Source organism: Haliotis rufescens, unplaced genomic scaffold, assembly GCF_023055435.1.
Source record: "Haliotis rufescens isolate VD_foot unplaced genomic scaffold, xgHalRufe1.0.p SCAF_2, whole genome shotgun sequence".
In the NCBI taxonomy this organism is placed as follows: domain Eukaryota; kingdom Metazoa; phylum Mollusca; class Gastropoda; order Lepetellida; family Haliotidae; genus Haliotis; species Haliotis rufescens.
In genome coordinates, this window is record NW_025963890.1 from 32,184,886 (window position 1) to 32,207,867 (window position 22,982).

Consider the following 22,982-nt stretch of genomic DNA (forward strand, 5'->3'; position numbering starts at 1 on the left):
TCTGTGAAAACAAGGTCCCATAAATATTTCAGGATGGCGTCACTAAGGGTTTATAACTGTTAATTGACCTTAACTTGGAGGTATCCAGTGCAGTCATCCAAATGTTTACCTAGAGGGTCAATTGCCAAAGAATATTAATGAACAGTTGAATGCTGTATTTAAGGAGGCTGCCCCATCATATACTACAGTTAAATAGAGAATTTCAACTTGGAGAGAGAGAGAGATAAATGCAACCCATTTCATTCAAGGCTAGTGACAAGTGATGAGACCTGGATCACTGGATCCGAAGAGTAAACCAGAATCCTTGTAACTACCATCTGTTGTTTCATATGTGAAAAGGGCGGTCGGGTAGCCTAGTGGTTTAAAGCGTTTGCTCGTCAATGTACAATGTGTAAAGCCCATTTCTGGTGTCCCCCGCCATGATATTGCTGGAATATTGCTAAAAGCAGCGTAAAACCATACTCACTCACTCACTCACTCACTCACTCACTCAAATGTGAAAAAAACACTTGTGTGGCTAGAGATGTAACTAATTTTAGGAATCTTACCAATCTCACCAGGATTTAACCCTCCAAAAAACACTGGGATAACTGCCCTAAAGGTAAAATTGAACAAGTATATTGAACTGCAAGGCGACGATTATGGGTGGCCCGCGGTCCAAAAATAAAAAGTTGAAATAAAGGACAAAAGTATGCAATAATGGTCAAATGTTACAAATAAAGTATTAAATGTTACTAATGGCCGAATGGCCACCCATAGACGATGTCAACAAATAATTAAAGCTCACAAGAATATTTTTGTTCTCTGTGTGCAAGTCTTAAAACTTTGTTGTGGTGTCCAGCACATATGTTCTGTTTTCAATCCCCTTCTAAACCAGGCTCTGTCCATCTTGCCTTGTGTATGGATTTCAAATGTGTAAATACATGTAAATTATATACAGTCCTCCAAATTGGTGGATATTGACAAGGTAATATGTTATTATTAGTGAATGACGGTGTTGTGAGATGCTAGCCCCCTGTTGTACGTGTTGCAGGTCCAGAGGGCTGTAGAGGCACTGATCAAACGTCATCAGCAGGTGCCTGGAAGTGTTGTCAAAGCACTTTTAGACAGAATGCCATGGAAGATAAAAAAGAGTTGACCCTTCAAAAGGAATATTTATATTTTTAGGTGTATAAAGTCAACATTTTTGTGTGTTTAATGAATGTCTTTGCTCTTACTAATTAATGGACTGTGATTTCCTGCTTGGCTATTGTTATCCAAATAACTCTTGATGTTGGTAGAAAAAGCTGTAGAAATTATCCTGGAACATAGGATACAATTGTCTGTACATTTATTCCACTTCTGTACATTTCAATCAACAGGTCCAACTGACAATAAGAAACAGAGATACAATGGACTCGGCCTTTTGGAACACACCATCCCTCTCGCACCTGTTATCCAAAACTTAACTGCCCAACTACGTCACATAATGACAATCTCATAGAATCTATATACGTACACAAGGAACATAAGGCATCCAGGGATAGGAACAAGGATACTACTCAGGCCTAAAAACAGAAAGGAAGACTGTGCTGACTGTGCTGACTGTAGGCCACTAGAAAATATCACCAAAAATATAAATTTACAAAGCCAAGGAAAATTTATAAAGAAGATCATGTTTTCTGTAGCTTAACACTGGTAGCAGGGACTGGTCTGATCCACACATTCATTGTGCCCATTTCTCCTCATATGATAATGATTGTCATCCAATGTATAAATTTTCCCACATTTTAGGCACACCTGACTGAAAGTCAAGTGAGCTTATTTCATGGCTTACTTGTCCTTCTCAGAAATCCCTTGACCAATGTAACAAACTGCACATGTTCCCACCAATAATGACAGGCCAGTTTGTTCAAGAGGTGTGAATCAACAACTTTTTATGCGATTACTCAGTAATTTTTGTTCTAAATGTAATGAAATTTGGTATGAGTGTAGTTAGAAGTGGGCCTCAACATACATGTCAGATTTTTGCAATGTTTTATGTTTTGACCTTTGAACTTTGCTCCTACATGTTCTCAAAATGTGTTTCCTTGCACTGTAAACATCATTGGTAGGAACACCCATGTGAGGTTTCATCTACATTGGTAGGAACACCCATGTGAGGTTTCAGCTACATTGGTAGGAACAAGCATGTGAGGTTTCAGCTACATTGGTAGGAACACCCATGTGAGGTTTCACCTACATTGGTAGGAACACGCATGTGAGGTTTCAGCTACATTGGAAGGAACACGCATGTGAGGTTTCAGCTACATTGGTAGGAACACCCATGTGAGGTTTCAGCTACATTGGTAGGAACAAGCATGTGAGGTTTCAGCTACATTGGTAGGAACAAGCATGTGAGGTTTCAGCTACATTGGTAGGAACACGCATGTGAGGTTTCCTTGCACTGTAAACATCATTGGTAGGAACACGCATGTGAGGTTTCAGCTACATTGGTAGGAACAAGCATGTGAGGTTTCACCTACATTTGTAGGAAAAAGCATGTGAGGTTTCAGCTACATTGGTAGGAACACGCATGTGAGGTTTCATCTACATTTGTAGGAACACGCATGTGAGGTTTCAGCTACATTGGAAGGAACAAGCATGTGAGGTTTCAGCTTCATTGGTAGGAACACGCATGTGAGGTTTCAGCTACATTGGAAGGAACACGCATGTGAGGTTTCAGCTACATTGGTAGGAACAAGCATGTGAGGTTTCACCTACATTTGTAGGAACACCCATGTGAGGTTTCAGCTACATTGGAAGGAACAAGCATGTGAGGTTTCAGCTTCATTGGAAGGAACACGCATGTGAGGTTTCAGCTTCATTGGAAGGAACACGCATGTGAGGTTTCAGCTACATTGGTAGGAACAAGCATGTGAGGTTTCACCTACATTTGTAGGAACACCCATGTGAGGTTTCACCTACATTGGAAGGAACAAGCATGTGAGGTTTCAGCTACATTGGAAGGAACAAGCATGTGAGGTTTCAGCTACATTGGTAGGAACAAGCATGTGAGGTTTCAGCTTCATTGGTAGGAACAAGCATGTGAGGTTTCAGCTACATTGGTAGGAACACGCATGTGAGGTTTCAGCTACATTAGTAGGAACAAGCATGTGAGGTTTCAGCTACATTGGTAGGAACAAGCATGTGAGGTTTCAGCTACATTGGTAGGAACAAGCATGTGAGGTTTCAGCTACATTGGTAGGAACAAGCATGTGAGGTTTCAGCTACATTGGTAGGAACACGCATGTGAGGTTTCAGCTACATTGATAGGAACAAGCATGTGAGGTTTCAGCTACATTGGTAGGAACAAGCATGTGAGGTTTCAGCTTCATTGGTAGGAACACGCATGTGAGGTTTCAGCTTCATTGGTAGGAACACGCATGTGAGGTTTCAGCTTCATTGGTAGGAACACGCATGTGAGGTTTCAGCTACATTGGTAGGAACAAGCATGTGAGGTTTCAGCTACATTGGTAGGAACAAGCATGTGAGGTTTCAGCTACATTGGTAGGAACACGCATGTGAGGTTTCAGCTACATTGGTAGGAACACGCATGTGAGGTTTCAGCTACATTGGTAGGAACAAGCATGTGAGGTTTCAGCTACATTGGTAGGAACAAGCATGTGAGGTTTCAGCTACATTGGTAGGAACAAGCATGTGAGGTTTCAGCTACATTGGTAGGAACAAGCATGTGAGGTTTCAGCTACATTGGTAGGAACACGCATGTGAGGTTTCAGCTACATTGGTAGGAACAAGCATGTGAGGTTTCAGCTACATTGGTAGGAACACGCATGTGAGGTTTCAGCTACATTGGTAGGAACACGCATGTGAGGTTTCAGCTACATTGGTAGGAACAAGCATGTGAGGTTTCAGCTACATTGGAAGGAACAAGCATGTGAGGTTTCAGCTTCATTGGTAGGACCACGCATGTGAGGTTTCAGCTTCATTGGTAGGAACACGCATGTGAGGTTTCAGCTACATTGGTAGGAACAAGCATGTGAGGTTTCAGCTACATTGGTAGGAACAAGCATGTGAGGTTTCAGCTACATTGGTAGGAACACGCATGTGAGGTTTCAGCTACATTGGAAGGAACAAGCATGTGAGGTTTCAGCTTCATTGGTAGGAACACGCATGTGAGGTTTCAGCTACATTGGTAGGAACAAGCATGTGAGGTTTCAGCTACATTGGTAGGAACAAGCATGTGAGGTTTCAGCTACATTGGTAGGAACACGCATGTGAGGTTTCAGCTACATTGGAAGGAACAAGCATGTGAGGTTTCAGCTACATTGGTAGGAACACGCATGTGAGGTTTCAGCTACATTGGTAGGAACACGCATGTGAGGTTTCAGCTTCATTGGTAGGAACAAGCATGTGAGGTTTCAGCTACATTGGTAGGAACAAGCATGTGAGGTTTCAGCTACATTGGAAGGAACAAGCATGTGAGGTTTCAGCTTCATTGGTAGGAACAAGCATGTGAGGTTTCAGCTACATTGGAAGGAACAAGCATGTGAGATTTCAGCTACATTGGAAGGAACAAGCATGTGAGGTTTCAGCTTCATTGGTAGGAACAAGCATGTGAGGTTTCAGCTACATTGGAAGGAATCAGCATGTGAGGTTTCAGCTACATTGGTAGGAACACGCATGCGAGGTTTCAGCTACATTGGAAGGAACAAGCATGTCAGGTTTCAGCTTCATTGGTAGGAACAAGCATGTGAGGTTTCAGCTTCATTGGTAGGAACACGCATGTGAGGTTTCAGCTACATTGGTAGGAACACGCATGTGAGGTTTCAGCTTCATTGGTAGGAACACGCATGTGAGGTTTCAGCTACATTGGTAGGAACAAGCATGTGAGGTTTCAGCTACATTGGTAGGAACACGCATGTGAGATTTCAGCTACATTGGAAGGAACAAGCATGTGAGATTTCAGCTTCATTGGTAGGAACACGCATGTGAGGTTTCAGCTTCATTGGTAGGAACACGCATGTGAGGTTTCACCTACATTGGTAGGAACACGCATGTGAGGTTTCAGCTTCATTGGTAGGAACACGCATGTGAGGTTTCAGCTACATTGGTAGGAACACGCATGTGAGGTTTCAGCTACATTGGTAGGAACACGCATGTGAGGTTTCACCTACATTGGTAGGAACACGCATGTGAGGTTTCAGCTTCATTGGTAGGAACACGCATGTGAGGTTTCACCTACATTGGTAGGAACACGCATGTGAGGTTTCAGCTTCATTGGTAGGAACACGCATGTGAGGTTTCAGCTACATTGGTCCAGTGGTTCCTCAGGTGATGTTTACAGTGTGAGGAAATGCATTTGAGAAAATGTAGGAGCAAAGTTAAGTGCAAAGGTCAAATCAATGCAACAAGAGAGATTTCCCAAGTGTTTTCACTGATAGGGGGACCATAAGGTGTTGGTTCTCATTGTCTGAATAAACCTATCATTTAAAGGTGATTATAAATATGTGTCGGATAGGTGCAGAAGTGAATTCATTAATTGAATACTGTTGTCTATCAATCTATGCAGGGATTAGTCGACTCCTTCATTTTGTTCACAAGGATGTGAAGTAGAGAGGATATTCTATCACAGACATGCAGTCAAAAACTCAGTGCAAGTAAAAATGATTTTAGTGTCAGTGATCATTACAATGGTTCTGTATTTATTCATGCTTGAGAATTCCCAGGGGTTTCCCAAGTAATGTGGAATTAGTCCCTCTGGGTTTCCTATGATACAGTCTCATAAATAATGTGTTGAAATGAGTTATTCATATTCCTTATGAACATCCGTTTCTTGGTAATGCAACTTGTCTCTCATTCAATGGGAAATCTGTATATTGTGTAAACATCACATTAAAAAATGGTTTAACAAAACACTTATGTTTTTCATACAAATTACAATGAATGACAAAATAGAATGTCCTTTGAGTTTTTTCCACATTTGCAACTGGCATCATCACTAGTATTCAAACTGACACAGAACTGATCATAATTCAAATCAGAAAGTACAAGACTGATGATTCTGTTTTAAGTAAATCATTTCAAGTTTAAGAAAACCATAAATATACCCTGAAGACATGAGTGTCCATAGCCATACCGACCATGGTACTTGACCATGGTACCACGTCAATGGTTAAGGCTTTGTCACTCAGCAACAAAAACATACTTTTACAATAACAATATACTCAGCAAGAAAAGGAAACGCTAAAGTAGTAAAATCGTAAATATCTGACAGAATGTTGCCAACATCCTTACAAAATTAATACCAAAAATGAATTGGGCATTTCTACATGGATTGGGATTGATTTGTGATGAAAGAATGTGGTACAGCAGAATTTGTGAAACGATTCAAAACAACCATGTGAGAGCCTGGTGCCAAAACACGCACATGCAACACCACTTATTGGGCTCTAAAAACATTGGGTTTTCATTTTCATGCCATCACAATCTTACAAGTGAACTGCAAAAAAATGCCATATCTGATGGAATCACAATGCCATCGGCCGACTGCAACAGGAGAATCGTCTTCAGCTGTAGCCAGGTTTTTCCAGGTTGCACCAAGCACCATTACAAGACTGGAAACGTTTACAGACACACAGGACCTTCCAAGATCCCATGGACCATGTATCACTACATGAGCACAGGACAGATTCACTTACGTGAAAAGGGGCGGTCGGGTAGCCTAGTGGTTAAAGCGTTCGCTCGTCACGCCGAAGACCCGGGTTCGATTCCCGACATGGGTACAATGTGTGAAGCCCATTTCTGGTGTCCCCCGCCCTGATATTGCTGGAATATTGCTAAAAGCGGCGTAAAACCATACTCACTCACTCACTCACTCACATACGTGAAAGAACCACCACGGCCACAGTCAACCAGTACGGCAACACCTGGATTGCGTAGGATGTCAGCCCAGTCCATGTGGAACTGTTTACGGGCTGAAGGCTTTCGGCTGACGGACGACCTGTTTGAGGTGTCATTTTGACAGACCTGCATCGTCTGCAGTGATGTCAGTCGCAGAGTATGGCCACAACTGTGATGGAGACAAGTTTGATTTAGTGATGGGTCACGGTTTTTTTATAAGATTTTACCACGTTTTATGATAGAGGTCGTGTTTACAGGTGTCGCGGGAACGTTATGCACGAAACTGCATACAGGAAGTGGACAGATTTGGTGGTGATAGTGTTATTATGTGGGCTGCTATCTCCTACACTGGTAGAACAGACTTGGTGAAAGTTCTAGGGAATTTAACAGCACAACTTTACATGGATGACATTATTCGTCCACAAGACCTTCCCATTATGCAACAAGCGAACATCACTTTCCAACCAGAAATCGCCCGACCCCATACCGCCTGACAACAACCTCTTTCAGGAATCACAACATCCAGGTCCTGCCATGGACCTAAAGGTCTCCAGATTTATGGGATGCACTGGATCAACGACTGCGAGCACGTCAACAACAACCACAGAACCTCAGACAGTTGGCACAAGCACTGCAGGCAGAGTTGGTGAACATTCCCCTCGCCACAATTAGGGATTTGATTGCTTTCAAGGGACGACGATGCCAATCAGTTTTTTACTCTAATGGTAGTAGTAGTAGTAGTAGTAAATCAAAAGAATTCCCATTGTTTCTAGCTCAGTTTATTACAAAGGTAATACTTCCGCTCACTTGTGGTTTTGGAAAACATTAGAACTTCAAACGAGAAAGTATTGTGACTGTAGCCTACTTTGTCACTTAGTGATTAGTACTTCCTGTTTGAATGAGGTCACTTCAAGTACCCGAAAATGGATGTCTGCCAAATGAAAGTCCCGTCTCTGTAACTAGTATATGGCAAAGCTATTTGTACTTCTGGCTTTAAGTGTCTCACTTCCTGTTTATAAATAGCGTGTGAACCTCAAGCCAAAAGAACCCACCCATCAAGCCCAGTCAGCAAACTTGAAAATTCCAAGACTGTAGGTGGGTAAAGTACAAAGTTAAAAGTAATTCCCGTTATGAGGTGTAAATTGTCACTTCCTCTTTACCAACAAGGGGGAACGGGTAGCCCAGTGGTCTAAGGCGCAGCAATTCGCTTCCCATAGTAACGTCCATTGGGCACACCAAATACCTATGATTGTGTTCGAATCCCGGTTCGTCCCTATGTTTCTATGTTTGCCAGCACCATACCGGTGCTCAAGGGTTTCACCAAGGTAGTAAACTCTAGAGATATGCATCACTTAGGGTTTACCTCCAACATTATGCTGACATGCCGTCAAATGACTAGAACAATGTTTAGAGTGACGTTATAAACATCCAATATACCAATAAACAACATACGTTTACAATTATAGATTCTCAAAAATAAAATTGAGAAAACCTCAAGGTTTTTACTTTCTTCAACACCTGATCCTCCACCAGTGTAATGCAGAAGAAGCGTCGATAAAATACGTTACAAAACACCGTTCACTGGGACGAAGGATCTGGTGTAAAGTCAAACAAATACATATGTAACTGTTTGTTTGAAGCTTTATTTGTAAACGTATGCTTGTAGTTTGCAGTAAAAAGGAACTCATCACAAAGAACTCGTCCCTCAAGCAACAGTCATCAAGATTAAAAATTCCGTGGCTCCAGCTAAGTTCCAAAGTTAATGGTACTCCAGTTTATGGCTTTACTTGTCACTTCCCCTTTCGCAACAAAACTCATACATTTATTGTAATCGGCTTTCAAAAATAAACTACAAAGGTTATTGCTTTATTTTAAACCTGGCCCTCCGTTATTGGCAGGGCAATAAACAGTGTCAATAAAATGCATTACAAAACAGTCTCCACTGCCTCCGCTAACGGGGGATCGGGGACACACAAGAAGAAATCTTTTCACTTATATACCTTTATACTTATATAGTAGTTCTTGAATTTTCTTGCAGATACTGAATCTAAGTTATCTGCAAGAAAATTTATGTCGGAAAAATGAAAGTCTGGAAGTTTTCTATACACTTGGTATTCACAGCGGACATACACAACAAACATTTGGACACAATCAGACCACAAGCTCTTGAATGACAAGTGACGATAAAACTCCATTTGAGCCCCCCCCCCCCCCCCCCCCCCCCCAAAAAAAAACAACAAAAAAACAAAAAAAACAACAACAACAAACCAAAACAACAACTTCTTTCAGTATGTTGACAACTGTATTTAATCAAGAGTCAGATAAAGAAAAACTGAAAAACGAATATACTCGCCAAGTGGCGTTACTTCTGACAAAAGAAAATGTGCACAGTACAATGTTTATACATACTGCAAACTTTCAATGTTTGTATGCATATCATAGGTGAATTTACGTCGGACCATTGTTTGATGTAGCAGGTATGGAAACCATATAGGGGAAATTTAGATGCCTTTCAACAGGGAGGTTCAGAAGAGAACATTGCCAACGACGTTATGTGAATAATACACTGATTATCTTTAATCCAAATTTTCTGCCATAGTACCTGACCTATGACCTTAGTCAAAGAAAAACGTGACTGGCACGTGACGATACTACAATCTGCTAATTTTGACGGATGAGCGATTGAGGAGCAATAGGTTAAAATAATGTCGTTGTCAGGAACCATGTTGTAATTGTTTCCCCTAAGTCTTGGGAGTTGTGAGTGTTCAACATAGTATATAATAAATCTGGACAAAGTTGGACCACTGGTTTTGGGGTCACAGGTGGTTTTAAAAAGTTCCATGTTAGACTCAACAACAGACCACAGAAACACCATATAACCCGTTTTGTTCACTAGAAAGGATAGCAGAAAGGTCATATAAATTCATATGTATACTAGTGTATGTTGTATTTTCCAACATGGTTGGTTTCGTACCCGACTGGTCAAAATTCAGTAATCTGCACGACTGTTACAAATCCGTCTGGATAAACGGGGTTCCACCGTCCATCGTTAACCTTGACTTATTATCCACACGGTGTACAGTCGGTACAAACACCGGCATTGCAGAACTGCATCTGATGTTGCACTTTCCAATTACCCATGTTGTGACAGTGAGAGGCCCGACGACAGACCCATGCTGCTATGGGAGGAGGCTGTGTCATTTAGTTTGACTGGATGCTGCAAAGGTACGTATATCCTGACACGCATCACACGTTGAAATGTACTCGACAACATCGTCACTTGCACCTTTACCAAAATCCGCAATGAACTCAGAAAACACAATAATCGTACACTTAGAACCTGTAGTGCAGTGAGTGGTAGTTGCAGATGATGACTTGCTAGTCAGGTCTTACTGCTGCCACACTCCAGAATTCATCTGCCCCCAACCTAACGCAAACTTTGTATTTTAGCAAGCAACCTAATGTCAGTGGTCACAAAGAAGACACAATTTATGGATAACAACTTCTTTAATTTACTATTATAACGTTTCGGTGTAAATCCTCATACCGTTGTCACGTGAGACTGAGCATGGTACAGAATTATATATGGTAAGTGTAGGGTTAACACTAACAACAATTTACATACTTCAAAAAGATTAGGGTTAACAGTAACACCAGACGGATAATATTGTAACAACATTAATGGACAGAGAACACAATAAGACACCAGAAACCTTTTTTGTTATGTTTTGAAAGCTTTAGCATGGCCCAATATCCTATATATTTATGGTGATGTTTCAACGCACATTTTCAATGTTATTGTTAATTAAAATTTTGACAAAGGGCCAATGTCTAATTCCATAAGGACCAAAGTCAAAAGTATAGACAGAGTAATCCCGAAAGATTCTTGCTGTATAACCCTGATTTGTTTGACATTGGTTATTGGCGAAAATAACTTTATCCATTGTATTCATCAACATAAAAGTTATCATAATGTATAAGATAGATTTACTGAGAGTGTTTTATGCATAGGATTATGGCACTTACACACATTATAATAAAGCCAGCCTGTTGTTGGTACGCATGCAGTTTTTTTACGAACCCGTAAAACTATTTAGTACTTATCAAACATATTTATGTGCTTCAACATGCGAGAGTCAAAAATACCATAGTCCCACTTTGGCCCCTTTTACATTAGAAGATTTTATTTTATTTAATAACAAAGAAAGAAGAAGCCAAATTTGGCATAATAATTTTCAAGCCTTTTTTTTTCATTTAGGCATGAAATATTTCACATCTTATTTTCTGAGAGTATGGACGGAAAGGACTTATGTTTTTCTGTCTGACTTCAGTACCTTTTGAGTCTGGTATCTTCACATGATGAGGAAGCCAATTACACAGGTTTAAGTAGGCATGGTTGTAATTATGGATAAAGGAGATGGAGCTATTGCTTAATGAGTTCAAAGTAGGCGGGTGGGATGAAATAGTTGAAATCTGTTGATTGATGGCTTCTAGAGGCGATGGTATTGTCTGATTTGACGGTTGAAGTTTTGTGCTCATTGATGCTGATGTTGATGGGACGGAATGTTTCACCTACATAGGATTTTCCACAGTTACCTTCAATTTCATGAACTGCACATTCAGGTAGGTTCTTGGGGTTTGGTGGTGTTTCTGATGTCGGCTCTTAATACGGTATTGAGTGAGGTTTGGACTGGTGAAGTGTGTGTCTCTGTTTGTTTGCAGTTTGAGGGGGCGGCTGATGATGCGGAAAAGCGCAGGTTTAATGGTCGTAGAGTGTAGTGGAAATGACTTGACAGGTTTGGGTGGATAATTGTTGAGATGAGTCAAGAGCGAGGTTGGTCAGCAGAGGAAAGGTTGATGGTTTATTTGGTGAGTGTAGACGAGTAGCATAGGTAATAGGGGTTCTGCCGCAACTCCACTGGAGCCAGATTTATATACCTATACCACCACTACAGATGGAATTTTTTATGCCAAAACGCTGATGCGATTCAACGATAGTCATAAGATTAAGTTAAATTGACTCTAGCTCACCACTACCTTGAGTCAATCAATGCTACCATTAGTACAAAAACGATGATGAGACTAAGCTAAATTGTAATGAAAATATTCTCTATTATATTTATTCATACGTATACCATTATTTCTAACGAAGTGATATTCAACATTTTTACTAAGTTCTTCGTTCATTTTACTAGGAGACCAGACTGTATATTCTTCTTGGTAATTGGTAAGAAACAATTGGTGACCGTATTTGGTTGGTTTGACATCACTGATATAATATATACCTTGTGGTAATTCTCTACATTTGATAATTTTGTCCTTGAGCATAAATTCCATTATTATATATTTTTGTAAGCATTCTTCTAAATGTGATCTAATGATAGTAAGCAATCTATTTTTAATCTCCAACCAGTTCTTTGGTTTTGGCACGGAATAATTGACGCGCTTGTTGTCTCCCCTGTTCTATGAACATTTTTTTCTCGTCTTCGCTAATACCACTGGTCTTATGAGAATTAGATCGAATCTCCTGCTTCATTGCGTTGTATTTGGCGAGTTCTGACAAAACTAAACGAAACTCCTCCTCGGATATCTTACAATCAGCCATAATGATTGCTGTTGAAATATGATCCTCAATGCTGTTCAACTTTGCTTCGGTGAGTATCCGAATATTATTTTGTTTTAATGCTTTCTTTTGCAACCTACCAGAAATGAATTTTATCGCTATTCCTGCCAGTCCTGAGACTCCAGCCGCTATTTCCATGCCAAGTACCATAGGCGCAGCGATTATAGTTGATAATAAACCAACACCGGCTACACCGAGTCCCATGCCAGCTGTTACAAGCGCGGTGTCAACTCCGTCGAGAGCATTCACGGCTCTGCGATACTTTTTATACAATCCAAGTCTAAACTCCCTCTCCTTTTCTATTCGATGTTTTATGTCGCTTATTGATGTAATCTAAATCCATCAACAGTATCCATCTTTTCAGATGCCTCGTCTAGTGCCGGATATAAACTCATAGTGTATATTACGATCATACAATAGTCTTTAATTGGTCTTGCTTAAATGTTTTGAGAGTATACATCAACCTTATCAAATGAAAATTATACGGCATGAATATCTTAGTAAGAGAAATACTACCACTTTTAATAATTTGGACCCCCTCAAGGGTTGCAACGGGTGATGCTCCAATATGAATAATACTGCAACGTTGACCCTTGTGTTTCTTGAGCCATTTAATCGATAGACCTGGTAATATTTCGAAGGCATCTACCGATGCATCTCCGAACAAGACTTCAATATTAAGCGTAGAAATATTAGGTATTGCACTCAAGTTCTGTTTAATATCATTGAATTCAGTAACCAAATTTAAACTAACATTTTTTACTGCCGGACGACTATATAACATATGACCTGGGTTTTCTGGCAGGGGGGTGACTAACACACTTTTTCGTTTTGATGGGATATAAGCCGCGAGTATGATCCCACTATTTATTATCTTAGTTATATTATGTGCCTTACCCGTCATCACATACGGTGGGGTAATGACGATATTCAGTAGCCACTCGATGTTTGCTTCAACCATAGTCCATTTATTATCATCGTTGAGAATAAGATTGTACGAAGTGTTTTTATGGAGTCTACTAACGTCGACATTGCTTAAATCTCCTAGATTACCTGTGAATGTAACTTCTTTCCACTTGTATACATTATCTTGTAAGTGTAAAGGTATAACTTGCCATCGGTACGGGGTGTACCGAATCCTTCTGTGTCTCCGAGATCGGAAAGCGCAATTGTATTACATTGTCTGAGCGTTCCAGGGCCTGATGAATCAACGGTTATTTATAATATGGAGTGTTACACTTAAGTATCCTATATGTACAGGTTGGTGTTTTACATCTAATACAGAAATTTTGAGGTCTGAAATAATACCACGCTTTAATTTTTTATAATGTAATGATGAGAAAGAGTCCGTTCTACCGCTATTATATTTTTCATCTTTCACTGGAATAGCTCTGAGCAGAGTTGAAGGACTTTCAAGTTGAATATTATCCGTCCTGCTTATCTGATCAAGATGGATGCACAACTCTTTATAGGGAACTAAATCGGACAATTTATCTCCATGCACTGTTTTGTTGGGTGGTATTATTATTGCTACTTTTTCGTCTCCTATTACAAATCCAAGTGTATCTGCTAAGCACTCGACAAGAACTACTTGATTTTCTCCAGCGCTTAAAATCAGCATCCCATTCGACTCATTTTGTGTGAGACTAACTCCCAAAGGCTTAAAAAAATCATCATTGAGTGAGCATACGCTGTAATACCCATCAGGTATAGGGTGCCCGTCTCCACTTATCCATAACTGAGTATTTCTTCTCGCAAAACATATATTGGTCCACCTCTACGTTACATCACATAGGGCGACTTCAAGTTGTCCATCCGAGTTATCCATAGTATGAAGCAGTTGAACAGACTGACCATTTGTTATTCCGGGGAGTGTGACAAACATATTAAATATACAAAGATACTATATTATAACTCAAATATGGAATCAACCATTATTTATAATATGGAGTGTTACACTTAAGTATCCGATATGTAGAGGTTGGTGTTTTACATCTAATACAGAAATTTTGAGGTCTGAAATAATACAACGCTTTAATTTTTTATATTGTAATAATGAGAAAGAGTCCGTTCTACCACTATTATATTTTTCTTCTTTGACTGGAATAGATCTGAGTAGAGTTGAAGGACTTTCAAGTTGAATATTATCCGTCCTGCTTATCTGATCAAGATGGATGCACAACTCTTTATAGGGAACTAAATCGGGTAATTTAACTCCCTGTGCTGATGTCTTGATTACTGTTATATCTACGAGTGCAAATCCAAGTGTAACTGCCAAGTTCATGAAAAGCTTTACATCCTTTTCTCCAGCTTTTAAAATCAGCATCCCATTTGACTCATTTTGTGTGAGACTAACTCCCAAAGGCTTAAAAAATTAATCATCGAGTGGGCATATGCTGTAATACCCATCAGGTATAATGTGTCCTTTTCTATTTATCATTATCTGATTATTTCTTCTAGCAGCATTTATATTGATCCACCGCGGGTAATACGTTCCATAGGGCGACTTCAAGTTGACCAGCCGAGTTATCGATAGTATGAAGCAGTTGAATAGACTGACCATTTGTTATTCCCGGGAGTGTAACATACATATTAAATATACAATGATACTATATCATAACTTAAATATGAAATCAACTTACATTACTAATCAGTCGATTTTAGTAAGTGCCTCTGGTGCTAAGTTTTTCATTAAATTCCCTGATATCTTTGAAAAGTACAGGTTCACGGCAACTAGTGATAAAATGGTGCACGATTGGTTTCACAATCCAATGCAATTTTGCCATATGGTGTGCCACAACAGGATGTGGTGTATCTCTTTATGCCCCAGGATTTGAACTAAATAAGTCTGTTTTATCATTTCACATGTACTATCAGATAAGACGTATACTTAAAGAAATTAGTGCTTCATTACCGCTGGATCGAGCATGGAATTCCACAAATAATCCGTATGATAGGTTCGCGTATGAACGTATTTGTAATGATTTTAATGTTTCTACGAGTAAAGATTGGCCTATTAAAGGAATTAACCATGGTTTAGACGTTCCTTACACAGGGAAATAACCATCAAAGAAGAAAGCGATGATTTATTTAAAGAAGTTAACAAAGGTCCATTTAATGCGTTTAAGTTGTTGCATACCAGCAAACTTTACATAAGAATGTATGATTATTTTCTAAAAACCCATCATTGGTATAAAGACTGGGAACTTTCGAGTAACGATTGGAGAGGGGATATTATGAGTTTTAAGAGTGGTTTAATTTATATTGTTACAAAATTTGTACAACTGAACGATACTGCAAACGCTTGGAATGAATTTCTTAATGATAAAACAGAAAATAATTTTACTAACCCGGGAGGTGAATGAATCAATAAGAAATTATGTATGGGCAATTCTCGGTGCACAATCGCAAACACGAACGGGAATAATCGGTTCTGGAACAGCGTTGGATGCGCAAAAACAGTTTGTTGCAAATGTGGAGGATGCTATTAATTCACCAATTGACATACCATCTTCTATAAAGCGTTATCAAGATGTATTACAGTACGCTCAATCCAAAGTAGACTACGTTTATGCGCCGGGACTATACATGTCTCCGAGTAATATGGAACTTAAGATCGGTCAAGTGATAGGCTATAATAATAAAATTGTTATTGCTACCGATCAACAAAAACCAGGTATAAATTCAGATATTAACACCAAATTAATAACGCAAACAAACACAGGCGAAACGGGAATAGTCAAGCCACAAATATCTACTAATACATCTACTAACGCACAACCACAAGTGCCACCGCATATTGTAGCTAAAAATCAACAACATATCGATGAAAAAACAGCGCTTATAGTAGGTGGAGTCGCGGCTGGTTTACTCATGATTTGGTTAAATAGTTCTTAGCGAAATGATTTGGATAAATAGTCTTTAGCGGATACGTACAACACCCCTGCAATTGCTACGATCATTGCCCACAAGTTTTGACTAAGCCAAGTGGTGGTCTTAGCTAATAAATTCAAGAGCCAGGAAACAATACTCCCTATTATACCAGGAAGTGCAGACGCGGTTTTCCCAGCGAGCTTTCCCAGTGCTGAACCTAATGCTTTTAAATGCTTTTTTATCCACTCTTTTATACCATCTGACCTCGGGGGGGTGTCACCTCCTGTACCACCACCGGTTAACGTGAGAGTCAAAGTCGATATAATAAATCCCAATGGGTTAAAATACTGGCAATGGTTATCCCCTGTTCTCTGAACAATGTTTTGGTTTTATCGGCCAGTGTAGTATCATCGTTGAGGACTTGATCGATAGTTTCTCGAATTCCACTGGTTTGTGAACGAAGTGCCTTTCTATTACTCGAAGCAGCCTCGAGACAGGCCGATCTTTCATCTTCTAAGTAACGCAATCTTTCTGCAACGCGGCGTCTACTGAATTCATCGCCCGCCTGTTCAAGTTTTGTCTTCTCATAAGCTATATGCTTGTCGAGTTCGGATAGTTTGGCTATATTATTGATGAGTTCTCCCCGCATTGTTCGCATTGCCTTGTCAAGGCCTCGTAATTCCCTAATACTGAACTCCAAGGATAGTACCTGTAATGTGGAATTATCGTTGTAGGTATCCAAGATTTCTCCGAGTCCGTCCGAGGCCATCTTCGAGCTTTCTTCCAAATTATCTATGGTACCTATTTCATCACGCACAGTAGTCTTTTCGGAAAGTTTTGCTCCTAATGAGTAGTCTACAAAACCTAATTCATTACGAACAATGTTGAAGCCGTGTTTACTGGCTATCGTAGACAAAGCTAGTGGCTTACGAGTAGGAGAATTCATAAGATCAATAGCCGGAGAGCCACTCAGTCGCAATATTCCTTTACTATCTATCGTATACTTTGAATAGTCACGAACAGTAGGACTAACATCTTTAAAGGTATCGTAATAATCATTAACGGTTGATTGTAAAAGTTCATTGTTAAGATTCATGCCACCAAAGCTGGTTTCATCAGTACCCTCTTCGATTGTACTAGGGTTATCAAAATCATCTAGATTAAAATCATCCATTTTTATATTAAACATAAGGTTACATAATTTCAATATAACAATGTCTTCGCAATACGGACGCAAGTTAAACCCACAACTAGGCTTCGAGATCCATTAGGGGTCAAAGGAATTCGTCAGTCTGTAACTATAACTAATAACCTGAGTACCATTGATCAGAATCAAACGCTTCTGGTTCGCTTTCCTAATCTCGGCGCACACGATGTATTAGTTCCGGGAACTGTCCGACTAGCATTTACGATTAATTTGACTTCTATCGACGTTAACAGGGAGCCTGTTCAGAACATAGGTCGTGCTATCGTTAAGAAAATCGCGATTAAAATTAGCGGTAATGAGGTTTTGAGTATCGACGATAGCGATGTATACTATTGTTACATGGATCTCTGGAGAACGGATAAAGAGCGGGAAAACTTACAGTTCCAATGTATTTGTAATCGGAAAACACATTGAAACTGCGCGTAGGTGCTGAAAATGGTGATAATACCATCGTTAAAGATCTCACTGTTGCCAACGCATTAGGTAACCGATTCTATATTCCGCTAGACTTTGAATTACTAGTTTCCCACATGCCCTTTTATCAAGCATCCCTAGGCGATAGGTTAGAACAAGAACTCACTTTTAATGACTAGGTAGAGTAATCAAAGCTGCTGAAGATGCTAGCTATTCCATTGACAATATCTCGTTGGACTATGATATGATAACAGATCCTGAATTAGCCAGAATTTTTTGCATTATGGTTAACTTATTTCAATTATTCCCCAAGCATGGAAAACAGCAATTAAAAAACAATTTGATGTAGATTTATACTTTTACATGTATATTCTTCCATGTTATCAGGACTTACTGAGTTGTAAAAAAGGTTCAAGACTCTTTTATGATAAACTTATTTTTTCTGACTCACAACCTAAAATATGTAAGAAATGGGAAATTGAATTTGGTGAATGCTTAGAATGGGCTAATTTTTTTGTCTCTTTTAGAAAAGACATTAGAGACGTAAAATCGATAGATTTTCAATTTAGATTTCTGCATAGAATGATATATACCAAAAAAGAACTTTATAAAATGAAACTTGTCGATGATGATTTATGTGAATTTTGCAAGATAGAGAAAGAAAACTTGATGCATGTATTTTATGACTGTGAATATGTGTTCGAATTCTGGCAAAACTTGGAGTCTTCTTTTAATTCTGTTGAAATAATCATGTACTTTTTACAAGATTTAATGTATGTTTTGGTGAAATAAGTGCAAAACCTGCAAATAATCATATTATTATGTTAGCTAAGAGACACATTTTTATTTCTAGTTTAAAGAAAAGGAAACCCTCAATGGATGTTTTTAAACAAGTATTAAAAGATGCTATCTATTTGGAATATCTGTCAGCAAAAACTAATAATAAGCTTAGCACTTATAACAGAAAGTGGATATTGTATTGTGGTTTACATGATGCCTTGAATCTTGCATAGATTGCTGACTGTGTGTTATTATTGATTGTTTCCAATCACTTTGACTCTATTGCCAAAGAAAAACTGCAATGTTTCTCCAAGATAATGATTACAAAACTATATTTCAGTACTGTTTATTTTTTTATTATTAGCTTATCTTTCTACGATTGCTCATAAATATGGTATTAACTACTTTCATGCCAGAACATCTTGCTTGATCCTTCATGATCAAGGCCTATCCTCCAAATATGCGGTGTCAAAATGTTAATAATGCTATATATGTATATATCACTGTGTATGTAACCACTGAAAGTGGAATAAAAATTATTTTAAAAAAAAAAAAATCGTAACCAATATACCGGAAGTTTACCCATTTTGTACGATCGCATGCTTCGACATCGAAAGATCACAAGGAACAAAAAAAGATACGACGTGGAATATCAATCTAAACATCCCCACGAGGTCGATGAGGGATATTTTAATGTTGTTCGAGGACCCCTCCGATGCATTTAAAGAAATACCGAGAAGTTCTACAATCCCAAGATTACAAAAGTAGAATTGACTTTCGAGGGTGTTCCTAATCAACTATATAGTCAAGGAATGCTAGCGTATCAACAATGGGATGAGATTACAAAAAACTCCCTTCTATAAAACGAAGCCAAGAAGTTAACGCGGTCATGAAAGATCTGTCTCTCGGGGGTATATCGATGGGTGAATACCTCACCACGAAGTACGCACTATGGCTCGACATGCGAACAACAGACAATGACCAACTACACGGCAGTGGTAGGAGAATAGAAAATGCCGGCGAGGGTGTCACTATACAGATAACGAAGCTCCAGGAATCAGCTGGTAAATTAAACATATATTTGTACGTGATTATGGATGCGCAACTTAATATACAGAATGGAAGATTTGTGCAAGCAATTTATTATTAATGTTTTACCTAAAGAACCGCACTGCACTATCATATGCGGGCAAAGGGGTTGTGGAAAAACAGCTTTTATTCTAGATATTTTAGAAAGTCATTATCGGGACGTTTTCGATCATATTATTATTCTGTGCCCGACTATAATAAAACACACCATTATTATTCTGTGCCCGACTATAATAAAACATACCTATCGAGAGATTGGGTAATGAATGACGACGGGGTACACAGAGTCAATCCGGGTGATCGTTTACAAGACTGTTTACGAGTATGTCACGAAAAGGAGAATCAACTCTTTTCATAATAGACGACTGCAGCGCGAGTAAAGAAATCACCAAAAAGAAAGATATGCTTTCATATTTAGCATTCTCCCGCATACTCAGCATAGCATTTGGGTACTTACTCAAAAATACAACTCTGTCCTGAAAGATCTCAGAGAGAAGACCAAATGGGTAGCCCTGTTTCATTGCAAAGACCGAGATTCATTCGAGGAATGTCTACGCCAAAATGATGTTATTTATACCAAGCTCGAACGAGATAAAGCCAGAAAACTGTTAGCAGCAACGAAGCACTGTAAACTCGTATTAAAAACCGATCAACCAGCTGCTTATGCAATTGCTTAGCAAATGTAGCAAAATTATAGCAAAAATATGGCAAAATTATAGCAAAAATATGGCAAAATTATAGCAAATTATAGCAAAAATATGGCAAAATTATAGCAAATATAGCAAAAATACGATAAATTGAACATTAGCGGTTATTATGACATAATGTGGCTTGAAATCCTCATTCTTTCGTAACAGTTTATTATTACGGACTGTATTTGATATGTCATATTTTATTATGTTAGACTTAAATATCTCCTTAGGTATTACATTATGGAATGCGATGAACTCATCCAACAAATGCTCAAAGAACCTGATCAACATGCAGAAGAACATACAGATATATCTTTAGATAAACATAGAGAAAGACTTGCGGCTTTGGTAGCCGGTGGAAAATGTTCCCAATATTTGGGGGAGAATTATACCATCGATAAAATTGATAACATGACCGACGAAGAAATTAAAAAACTGTATGCGCGTTACAAGTATAGACTGGGAGCTACCATGACTAAAACAATAGGGTCGGCTATATTAGAACTATACACAGTCCTAGTTAGTACGTTTCTTCCTATCCCGGCAAAACATTGCATGTATTTATGCGAATCTTTCGAGAAAGACCCATTCATCGAACACACTATAAGCTCAGTGAGCTGTGAGTTTTATCATAGATACGGAACGTTCTTAGCTCCACTCACCACAGCTTTAATAATGGCTAGGTATTGTCAATTTAAACATACGTGCCCACTTAATAATAATGGAGACTCAACAAGTGACACCCCAACAGATTGCGGAAACACAATCACCACAGATTGTGAACGAGGAAATAATAACCCCGTTTGCACAACAGATTGTGGAACCACAATCACAACGTGTGAATGAGGAAGCCAGAGTGACGAGGAAGAACCCAAAAAAAATCGCGGCTGGTAGAAAGGCTGGACTGGCGTGGAAAGCGAAACTAATGAATAATTCAAATATTGATCCGATTAAAACTTGGGCACTAGTAGGAGTTGTTGCTATAGTGGCGGTATGGTTGTTTTATAAGACCGGAGAAGAGAAAACATCACCCCCGATGTCACAACAAGTTCAATTAGAGGTTAGCCCCCATATAATGCTATAAGAAGCATGACTACTCCAGTTACAGACGGTAAAATGTTGGTAAACGCAACCTATCATTCAGCGGTGGTCAGCGGCTTGGCCATTGGCTATGCCCGTATAGCTAAAATGATTACTAAAGCCACACCACCAAAGCTAGATTTTAATGGTTATGATATCGGTATGACGATTCTCGATATTGGATTAGCAATGGCAACAAAAGATATGCTCATCAAACAAGGGCTTATCCCGGAAGATATAATGAAGTAATTAAACATTTGAATATTTTAAATTATTGAACATTTGAATATTTTATATTCATATAAACATGGCAACAATTGCGAAGATGGTCGGTGGAGCTATTGTTAATGCTCTAGCTTTTTTCGGGGAGTAATTTTTTATTTTCTAGTATGAGGGAATCAAACGCTAAAGAAGTTGAAGAGGAGCGTAAACGACATAATAAAGCATTAGAACAACTCAAAGCAGCCCAGTCACAATTGACCAGACGGAGAATAGAGAGATTAGATTTTATTCATGAAGAACTGTGTAGACAGGGACATTCAATTCAAACGTTTAAGGATGTCGAATCTGCCATGCACGAATACTTCTTTGTTTATGGGAAAAAACTTGACCCAATGCCAAAACCAACAATGAGTCAGTTTTATACACCATCAGAGGCTCAGAAAAACAGCGAGGTCATATTCATAATATTTGGGTTGACTGGTGTGATGATTTTAGGTTACACAATAACTACGCATAAACCATGACCTAGTTAGGGCGGGCGAGCAAGTCACTCTGACTGCTAATCAATAAATCACCAGTGGAGATGTGATATACCTTTTAGACAAATGATACGATATGTGTATAACCATGAATCTGTGCAAATATACACTCATGGGGAAATCGATTCAATGTCAGAAGCCATCTGTGGGTATTTACTGTGGTACCCACGCTTATAACATCAGAAAGGGTTTTAAAAATTACGTTTGTTCTGTATGTGGGATTGGAGTCAAATGTAGTTACAGTTTATGTAAGAGTCACGGTGCTGATAGGGTCAGGAAGCAGATTATTTACGCTAGGAAGAGAGATTACATCAATGAGAGGAATAGGCATAGGAGAATACGTATTTATATATGAAAAAGAACCATTTAGACAAATGATCATTTTGTATATACCATGGTCACAATGGTTTTTGTCAGAGAGTTGAAGGCTATTGCAAAACAACGTGGTCTACATGGATATTCTCGAATGAGAAAAGCTGAATTGATCGATGTACTCGGTTTGGAATACCCGGTACAACAAACCCCAGACTGTTAGAGAACTCAAAGCTCAAGCAAAAAACAGTGGGCTGAGAGGTTATTCT

The 22,982-nt window shown here is 39.0% G+C and overlaps 1 protein-coding gene across 14 annotated transcripts in view; it reads left to right on the plus strand.

Moving 5' to 3' along the window:
• The window catches only part of LOC124127664 (transmembrane protein 68-like), a 107,134-nt gene extending 101,239 nt beyond the window's left edge, over positions 1–5,895 (plus strand). For 4 of the 14 annotated variants that reach the window (XM_048399813.1, XM_048399815.1, XM_048399816.1 and 1 more), the window contains one exon: positions 1,034–5,895. In XM_048399813.1, coding sequence (XP_048255770.1) covers positions 1,034–1,138 — 105 coding nt within the window. In that variant the 3' untranslated portion in view covers positions 1,139–5,895. The remainder of the gene's footprint in view (positions 1–1,033) is intronic. The other 10 variants (XR_007222222.1, XR_007222224.1, XR_007222217.1 and 7 more) reach the window with 10 other exon arrangements.
• The last annotated feature ends 17,087 nt before the right edge of the window (positions 5,896–22,982 follow it).